Below are 10,229 nucleotides of genomic sequence, written 5' to 3' on the forward strand. Positions count from 1 at the left end.
TTTCAGCACCGGTGGTACAGTGTCCAAATACCACTATTCTAATCACCGGTGATACGGTGTCCAAATACCACTATTCTAATCATCGATGGTATGGTGTCAAAATCGGCTCCTCACAGATTACAAGTCGACAGATCCAACGTATAATCCCCATTGGCAGGGCCAGAACAAAACAGAACAGGTCATAGCCATGCTGAGAATGCATATATCCAAAAATAGATTTCATAAATTGTCCAACTATATTTTACGGATTTCAAAGCATAACATAGTTTTCAAATAAAATTTAACATGCCTTACCCATTTTACTGAATACAAAATATATGTCAAAATTTAATCAATTTATCAAATAATTTGCAAATCACACTTGAAGTATTAACTTACTTACCTCTTCTCGCTTAATTCCTACTTCAGGTAGGCGGATCAGGTTCACCTGTTAATATTTAATTAATTTTTCTGTAAATTTCAGAGCTAAGCAAAATCCAAAAATAATACTACTGGACACGGCCCAATAGGGCCCCCAAGGTTGGCCTCTAATTGGTTTATTTATACAATAAAAATTCATTTTAGGGGCCAATACCTAATTATATAGTACTATTTCTTAATAAAGCTTGAGTAAAAGGACCAAACAAATATAGTTAAGGACCTTTATGAAATGAATCTTTCTTTTAGGGATCAAACATAAATTACAGAAGATCCTTCTATAAAATAACATACTGTCAAGGGCTTAACTGCAAAATTCCATTTATTGGCCAAATGGGTTCGGATTTCGGGTTTGGGGTTCCGAGTTTCGGGTCTGAACTGGATTTTGGGTTCGAATTTTATATTTTGAATTCGGGTATGGGCCCACAGTGAACCGGGCCTAAGTTGGCTCAGTTCGGCCCACGATGGGCCTTCATCTTCCCCAAACTCCCCATGCATAGGGGAGATGGAAACCGAGAGAGGAAGGGGGGATCGGCGGGGTGGTCGGCCTGGGTGGCCGGCCTAGGTGGCCGGGGGCCGTCGCCCGATCGACGGCCAGCTGACCACAGCGGCAGCCGGTGGTCGTTGCGGCGACGGGCATGAAGACAACCGAGCATGGTCTCGGTTTGGGGCCAAAACAAAGGGAAGAACTCGAGGACGTTTAGCAGCGGAACAAAGAGAAAAAGAAGGGGCTTACCGGCGGTCGATGGAGGCGGTGGATCTCGGCCAAGGGAGGGTCGATCCGGTGTCAAGCGGCGGCGGTGGCGGCACTTTCCAAAGGGGAAGTGGATCCAGAAACAGGGAAAGGCCGCGAGGGGATTCGGACGGTGCTCGGCCGGAAGAGCACGCCGGTCACTCGGGAGGCAAGAACAGAGAAAGGAGAGGGAGAGGAGAGGGAGGAGAGGAGCTCGGTGGTGATCTGGAAAGGAAAAGAGGGGGTTTTATCATCCCCTCGTAACGGCTCTCCGCCGTGAAAATCGCAGCGGTCGAGCGTGATCCGCGGCCGTGAGTGGCCGCGGTTTGACCGAAGGGGGGTGCCGCGGGATGCCCGCGGCTCCTTTTCCCATTTGTTCCCGGAGGAGCTGGAGAGGATCGCCATCGCGATCCTCTGTCTTGTTCCTCCCATATTAGGATCGGGGCTGAAGTCGGCTGGGGCTGCCGACTTCAGCCCCTTATCTCACAATTCTTCATCTTCCTTTCTATACTATTCTAGTGTGCTACATATTCTTTTAATCCCACACGTACCCGCTCTCTCTGGTTTGCTTGTCTCTGAAGGAATTTGATTTGTTGAGTAATGGATAAGAAGTTATATCTATAGTTAAATAGAAAACAACAGTTAGTACAGAGCTGAAGTTATAGTTCCCCAACAAGGGCAAAGAGGAGGATTTCTCAAAATTAGCACAATCTGTTCTTATTTCACTATAAACTACAAGAGAGGAAAACAACGATTTCAAAAGACTAGAGTTTGGCACTTATTGGCGATCCATCAATTTCAGTCATTAATGCATGATAACTGTGTAACACCCCTCAAAGATCATCGTACTGATAGAGATATTGATGATCAACATCATAATTTATTAAATACTTCAGAAGTTGGCTGGGACTGCTCATCCAGGACGAGCATATACAACTCATTGAAAGAAACCATACGCATTGATCACATATACTGATACCCAAAACTAAACAACATAACAAGCATAATAGAAGTTTATTTAGCTTTCCCAGTGACAGGGAGACATGGAAGACAGGATTGACGAACAAAGCCAACTCTATCTTCAGCAAGTTCTAGCCAGCTACTGCTTTGGGGGTTTGGTTGCTAGGCAGTGGTGTATTAGCGAACTTCCATGAGCAACTAGTGAAGAGATCAATATCCCTCTCACCACCAACCTCCTTGATTGGCACTGCCGCTGAAACTTCTTTCAGGTCTTTGTCAGATAACTTCACTTTCAAAGACCCAATATTGGCATCTAGATGCTTGACTTTTGTTGTACCTAATACAAAATCAAATAAGCACCCCAAAAATTAGGCAATCATACAGTTAGCAGCACGAGAGCTAATTTATGACATTGTTTTCTAAGGAACCTATTATATATTTAGACATTAAGAAAACGTTATATAGAAGTTGTCCTTCTTTAATGTTTATCTCTTTGAATGCAATTGCATGTTAGCAAATACAATTACAAAGAGTTTTTCCCCGTAGTCTCATTGAAGGTAATATATCTGGATATCCAATCAAGAATTAAATAAACCATTGACAATGTATTCAATGATCAAACTCGTCCATCAAACAGGAGTAGGAAAACTGTGTATTTTTACTCCCTGTTATGACGGTCTTTTAAACTAGATCAGATGTGAATACTTACAGTTGCTGCACTCCTAACAAAGTTTACAAGGTGTCTCATTAAAAAGATGAAGAAAAAAAAAGAAAATGTTTGTACAGTGGGATCAATCAAAGTAATAATAGAATGGTAGAACGGTATTATAATGGTTGGGTTTAACAGATTTGCTGCTTTCTATTTTTTTAACTCTTCTCCAATATTTTAAAAAGGCATTCTCTTGTTTGTCTGTCTAATAAATGTACCCTATAGCATCCATTATGAATCTAAGCAATGTTCCAAAAGACTGGTATTAAAAGAAATGATATTGAGCATTGATCAGGGCCTAAAAAATAATGGAAGTTGTCTTGGTTTTTGGTTGACTTAACAATGTTATGTTTAGATCTCTGAAGTGTTTTAACCAGGAAAGATGGACTTCAAATGTGATCCATTATCAAATTGGGTGCTGTCGCTTGCTTTTCGCTCTCTTTCTACTTAAATCTTCAGTAAAGGTGAATTCTGTGTCTCTGCCCACCTCTTCCTATTCTTTTGATGACACCACTTCTAAGTTGAATGGAGTGTTCAATTTTGAAAACAATCTGTGGTTACAAGGCTTAAGAAATCTTGTCATGGTCTGGTCACTTATGCCAACTCAAGAGGATAGAAATGATTTCTTCTGAAGATGATTGTTGGGATTTCATCTGGTAAGCAGCCCTTGCATCATGCTGATTATGCACAATTCTCATAATTTATCCACATTCATTTTCTTCTAACCATACAGAACCTAACTAGTTTCTCCAAGTAGTGAATATGGTGATCATTAGAAAACACTATGTACTGCTATTGAATTATCTGATTGAAAGTAGCACCTGTCCTAAATATATTTGAATCGTCAGTTTGGTGGGTGTCAAGGAAAAAAATGTGCTTAGAGTTAAGAGAACAGTTGTTAGTGATTCTATTGTGCATCATAAGACAACAGAATCTAATATAGAAATCTTTATAATTTTCTATTTTATCTACGTTTAGTCATGTTTCTGATATGCATTATGAGAATTATTATTAATTGTTTCTCTTCCAGTCTTGGAAGCTATAAAAGCTAACAGAGTGCTTGTATCTTTGATTATGGCCCACATTTTTTGCTCTTCCTTTATTTCATTGTTCATCAATCTATGCTGAAACTCATACCAACATTTGACAATCAAAAACCTTATCTTCATAATGTTAATTAGAAGCTTCAACAGTGAATCACTACAACGATTATCTATTCTGCTTTTGAGAAGATATTTATGTATTCAACTCAACACAAAATCTTCTAAATTTCCTTTTTTCTCTTACAAGATTCTTTTTGACTGGAATTCATTTATTTTTCCTTCATTCTTCGGCAAACAAGTAAAGACCTTGAATTGATCAGACTTACAAGATTAATTTATTTTTTGCAGCCATGATGTAAGCTCAAGAATAGGTTACAAGTGCTAGCTGATTTTCTTTTCATTAATTGCCATATTTGAGTCATTTGCATGCAAACTTGCTGCAAATATAAAATCCCCAGCCTCTCATGAAGGATAAAAAACAGTTACCTGGGATAGGTACCACATCTTCTCCCTGATGGAGGAGCCAAGCCAGGGCTAGTTGAGGAGGAGTGCACCCATACTTGGCAGCCAGTTTTGCAACGCGCATGTATATGATCTTGTTCTTGTCTACATTCTCACCATTAAATCTTGGATTGAGGGCCTATTCACAATCAAATTAGTACATAGTGAATAAAACAGTACCTTTTAGTATGAAAGAATATTGCATCATTTAACAGAGTTCTGTTAGCCATGTCTGTACCAGTATACTTCCTTCGGGCAATCCTTCCGTATTTGCTCTTCCAGCAAAAAAACCATGACCAAGAGGGCTGTACGCAATTACTCCAATACCCAGTTCTCTGCATGAACACAGCATTACAATACAGACATGGTTTGTCTCAAAACAAATGTATTAATGGTTAGGGAAATTCTTAGGGACGTATATAAAGGGTACTTTATTTTCAGCTAACTTCTTTCACCAGTAATATATAGAATATGTGACTGTTTTTTTTCAACTATATAGTTGTGTAAAAGCAAGAATTAGCTATCATTATTATCAGTTATCTTGGATCTGTTTGCCTATCCTTCTAGAGAGAGAGAAGGAGACAGGTAGGGAGAGGAGCACTAGTTCATGAATGGCAGCATAGAAGAGTTCAGTTGAACAAACTTGCAAAGGGGGATTATTTCATCCTCGATATCACGAGTCCACAAAGACCACTCCATTTGCACTGCAGTGATGGGATGAACAGCATGAGCACGCCTTATGGTGTCCGGACTCGCCTCGCACAAACCAATGTACTTGATCTTTCCTTCCTCGACTAACTTCTTTAGTTCACCCATCTATCTCATAAAAGAAGTTCTTAATCAAATCAGTCATAAACTAAGATGAATCTCAGAAAGCTCTGTCAATTGCATTCGGTACTTACAGTTTCTTCTATAGGAACCGTAGTGTCTATGCGGTGTGGGAAGTACAAATCAATGTAGTCAACACCAAGGCGTTGGAGACTTCCTTCACAACATTTGCGTACATACTCAGGTGCACCTTTGATCAGCAGCCGCCCATTTTCAAAACCAGCGATGCCAAACTTGCTTGCTATCTCAACTTTTTCTCGAGGTAGGTGCTTCAAAGCCTAAAAGTTAAGAAGGTACTAGCTGAAGTGAACTATGACAGTGAAAGTGTCACGCCCGAAGCCCGAGGCGCGGCAGATGCCGCACGCCCGCACGGCATGCCGCACAGGCGTGTAAGGCAGCTGATCATATCGAAGCAAATACAGATGCTTAAAGATGACATAATTATTTAAGTTGGTCAAAAGCAGTCTTACAAAATTTCAAAATATCATATGCCAGCATAATTCAAATGTTCAAGCTAATTTAACTAAAAAGCCAATAACTGGAGGAATCATCGAAAAATTTAACGCACTCCCCCAATCCTGTACGATCAAGCCTCTGGATCTGAAAAAAAAATAGAAAACAGAATAATGAGCTACACTAGCCCATAACCTATGTGGACTAGGGGACACTGCAGCACAGATTCATTGAGGCTGACCACGGGCCAATCGTAGTGTTTGTGATTAGATTTGAATAGATTTGAACCCTTAGCCTGACGAGGACGTCAGGACTTGAACGGAGGGAGTATGTGAGGATCCGTGCAGGCGTGTGTTTAGTCCTACATCGGTTATTCGCTGGGTAGATCTCGGGTACTTATACAGGATCAAGGAACCCAAATAATACCTTCTAACTAGCCATTTTGGGTGAGATTCTGGGTTGTTACAGAAAGAGTATCCATCATCTTAAATGAATTACCAAACGCTTCAATTATTTGAAAATAAATAAAAAGCCAGCATTCATGAGATTATGGAAAAAGAGCTTTGCTTAAGGCATGTAAAGTCCTACATATTTCGTATATATGATTATTCTCTTGTTTTTTTCTGATAGCAGTTGAGCAAGTATCCGGTAAATACATTCTCAAATCCCTTCTCGTTAAGAAATTAAGAGTTATCTTTTTCCTTGAATTAAACCATAGAATATTCTTCTCTCCAAAAATAAAAATAAAAAATGATAGCCAACCTCTCTTGCCTTGAGGACAAACTTTATTTGCTAGTTGCTGGTTATTACTCCTACTAACACTAGTTCACAAATACTGACATCTACCGGTTTGTTACCAATATCTCAAAACAGCTAGCTTCTCAATCAGAAAGGTCATATGAGTAGCCAAAATGGCTCACATTGAAGTAACAGATTTAGTTCTTAGGTTTCATTGGCAAAGAGCACTCTTAAGATGTCTTAACTCTTCATCAATGGATTTAAGAACTAACGAAGGTCATATCATGCAGAATACTACTGTTTGTGGATTATAGAACTTCACACTAATCAGTGTAGTGAACCAAAACTTTTGAGTCCCAAGAGAAAAACACAGACCTTCCCGATAAGGATTTCGTTGTCTCCATCGGCATAAGCATCAGCAGTGTCGAAGAATGTCACCCCCTTATTGAAGGCATCGATGATGAGGGAGACACCTTCTTCATGGGGAAGGGGATGGTTGAATATCCCAGAGAGTCCAGAGCACCCAAAACCCATCTTGGAAATCTGTTACAAAGATGAAGCTTAAGAATTAGCGTAACAGATATCCATTGAAGCTTGAAATTAATACGGACATAACTATTAGGCTATATTGGCTCCTTTTCCTCAATATACGTATATACCACACAAACAAAGATGAAGATTAAAATTAATAAGGATCCCAACTATTAGGCTATATTGACTCCTTTTCCTCAATATGTATATATAGGAGTATGTTTACATTCTGATATCATAGTCAGTTAAGTAATTAGGGTACTACCAGTTTCTGATTGCTAGGACTAGTTTGCGAATATCTATAATATTATGTGGAGCATTTTCTCAAGCAATTCATGTTTGCTGATAATTGCAAAAAGATTCCATAAAAACTAACTTGAGGCAGGTGACAATAACCAAACATCAGTTAAAGAATAAAGTAAAAAAGATAAAGGATATTTTATACTTAAATTGAAAATAAGTTACGCATTAGTAGTTTGATTTTGCAAGAAGAATGCTAACAGTCATTTGGCAAAAAACAATCATTCTATACTACCGAAAGAAGAATTCAGAAACATACTGAACATAGCTGCTGTTAAGTGACATGAATGAAGTAACTAATATATTAAACAAGTCCATTAAAAGGACAAAAACACAAGAAAGACAAGGATGAGTTTGTGAGGCATTACTATACGTTCCTCATGGGTTAGTTTTCAAGGCATTATCCTTTTTTGAGCAAAAGCTTTTGAGGCATTATCATACATTTCATTGTTTCTTCTCAAAAAGATCACACTTATTGTGTGGATTTTATACATAGCCTGAATGGAATTGTTTGCTTTCTCAAAAGAGCAAAACAAAAGAAAGGAAATGAAAAGGCACATCTTTTGCAGAGAAACATGTTAATTGAAAAACTAGAACTCAAACACAAGGCAATGCTGCTCCACTAACTTAGCTAAGAGGAATGATGCTAAGCTCTCAACCATGGCGATGGGGTCTTACCTCAAATCCTTGTCTTCCCATCTTGATCCTCGGAACTTGGAACTCTTCCTTGCCCTCCATACTCCCACACTTGGAGATGATATTGTCAAGCTGCTACCGACGCACAGAACACACCAGAAACAAGCTGTGAGTTCTCTGGGCGCACCATCTGTTTCTTATATAAGCAATGATGCTCCGCTCCTGGCCCCATGGAATGTTTAGGTGAGTAGTTGAGTTGTGATCACGTGAAGAAGGGTTTGGTGTGGGCTTTGGGTTTGAAGGTCTGGTGATGAGAGGTTAGGATGGTGGCAGCCGGCAACCACTCTTTTATGAGAACTGGCTCTAGATTTTAAAGGGCAACTTGTCTTTTTTTTTTTTATGAAGTTTAAAGGGCAACCTGTCAAAAGGTTTTCTTCTTAGTGATTTCAGCGTTTGGAAGTCCAACGGAATTATATTATAAAAAACATGATTTGAGTGATGGACTGTCCTCAATCAGCTCAACGTAGCATGGACAAAGGGATTAAAATATTGGAGGCTAAACTTTATGACCCAATTTTGATGGGTTCAGTCACTTCAGTGTGGCAAGTGGGTCATAGAAGATGTTTGTAGTTGGTCCAACTCGATACATTTGTTTAGCCTTCTATAGTTCTACTTATTGTTAGTTTAGGTTAGTTATAGATCTACAATCCAATGCCCATCCAGACCGATGTTTGGAACCAAAAAGCTTGGCTCGATCCGACTTCCCATTGGTGCTTTGTAAGCGCACTCAAATGACTCGACCAAGCTATTACCAAGTCTAAAATTTTACGATGATATAATTATAAAAATTAAATATAAATTAGAACTTAACTACTTTTGAGAGTATATCCGCTATCCAATGAGAGTTGCCCCTTATGTAGCAACTACAGGTTTTTTTTTAGATTTTGAATCTTGAATTGTAAGTTAGGCTAGACTAGGATATGCTTCTCAGTATCGGGCTTCAAATACCTCCTAGTCGAAAAAAAATAAAAATAATTTAAATAAAAAGAAAATCAAAGTCATTGGTCACGATCTAATATATTTAAAATACTTGAAAACTAGAAATTTTATTTGAAGTCTCTTGTCTAAAATATAGCAATATAGCGTGAACTTTATAATTTACAATTCTAAATATTGATTCCAATGCTTGGTTCTAAATATTTATATATGTATAAAATTAATACCCATGCTTGGTTCTAAATATTTTTTAAAGAAAATCTAGGGATAATTCACTTGGGGGCGGGGGAAGTATCACAGTTGCATCCTTTAAGCAAAAGAAGAATCAACTACTGCAAAGATCTCAAAGTGCTCCAAACTCTATCATTCATCTATCTACACATATCTCAAAATGAGTAGCAGATGATCCAACGGTAGGTTCTTCTTTCACGTGAAGGATACAACCACATCCTCAATTACAATAAAGATGAGATATAAGAAGATAAGGTAAAGAGATCATGCATTAGAACAGCATCGTGGACAAATTGTATACCCTATACCTAATGCACCGACTTGGCAGTCACACCAACCATCTCCTCTCCTTTCTGAGACGAGCGAGCATATGATGAACAAGATCCATAGAAAAGAAACGAGGCGATTAGTGCGGTGCATGTTCGATGTAGAATATCAATTTTTTGTGGACCAGGTGCATGCAAGAATTTTTGTTTTTCCCTTTTTTTTTCTTTTTTTTTTTCCCAACTAAAGCCCGAGGCGCTTGTTGACGTGCGGGTTGGACCTGGCACGGCTGGTGGTTTAGATCACGCGTCGTGGGAGAGAGACCTTGCCTTGGCGGTTAGGTGACTTGAATCACAGTAACCAGCCTTATCCACAGCGTCGTACTACTGTATTAGTTGACCAGATGCCATTGTAACCTTACAAAAAAACAAAACAGGATTCATGAAGGTGCTGGGTATGTACCATACAAAGAATGCATGACATGACCCATTTAATTCATAGATTTTCATTTCAGAGGAAAAAACATATACAATATTGTTGGGGAAAATACAAATCCCCTCAAGTACGTGGGCGCGTCGCTAGCACGTGATCGGAAGTGCCCTAATCCGAACGACGGACCTCGGGCGACCGACCTGGTCGCCCGAGCTCGGACATCCGACCTCGGACGACCAGCCTAGCGCCCGACCTCAGACCACCTGACGCCCTACCAGGCGCCCAACCCTGGACCCTCAACCTCGGAACGCCCGACCTAGAAAGCGCCCGATCTCAGAAGGCATCCGATCCCTAGAAGTCAGACCTCAACAACTGCCCGCTACTGTCACATCCTCCTACGGCCCAGTTCGGAACCATGCCTTGAGCGGCTTACGCAACAATTAATGCGCATGGTCTC

General features: G+C 39.6%; 1 protein-coding gene across 1 annotated transcript; it reads right to left on the minus strand.

The window, feature by feature from the left end:
* Nucleotides 1-2,010: 2,010 nt before the first annotated feature.
* LOC103724138 (perakine reductase-like) lies at nt 2,011-8,076 on the minus strand. Its single transcript, XM_008815305.4, has 7 exons — nt 7,892-8,076; nt 6,758-6,925; nt 5,266-5,469; nt 5,007-5,179; nt 4,602-4,698; nt 4,349-4,502; nt 2,011-2,447 (listed from the first exon to the last, which is right to left on the minus strand). Exons 1-7 carry the CDS (start codon nt 7,949-7,951, stop codon nt 2,242-2,244), a joined length of 1,062 nt encoding a protein of 353 aa, XP_008813527.2. The 5' UTR covers nt 7,952-8,076; the 3' UTR covers nt 2,011-2,241.
* Nucleotides 8,077-10,229: the final 2,153 nt, after the last annotated feature.

The sequence above is a fragment of the Phoenix dactylifera genome, chromosome 5, assembly GCF_051530095.1.
Source record: "Phoenix dactylifera cultivar Ajwa chromosome 5, Ajwa_hap1_PhDact_Kaust_v1.1, whole genome shotgun sequence".
In the NCBI taxonomy this organism is placed as follows: Eukaryota; Viridiplantae; Streptophyta; class Magnoliopsida; order Arecales; family Arecaceae; genus Phoenix; species Phoenix dactylifera.

Coding starts and splice junctions, on each gene's coding strand:
- LOC103724138 (XM_008815305.4), bottom strand. CDS start 7,951: ATGGAGGGCAAGGAAGAGTTCCAAGTTCCGAGGATCAAGATGGGAAGA. Junction 6,926..7,891: donor TGGGAAGACAAGGATTTGAG/GTAAGACCCCAT, acceptor TCTTTGTAACAG/ATTTCCAAGATGGGTTTTGG. Junction 4,503..4,601: donor TGCCCGAAGGAAGTATACTG/GTACAGACATGG, acceptor GATTGTGAATAG/GCCCTCAATCCAAGATTTAA.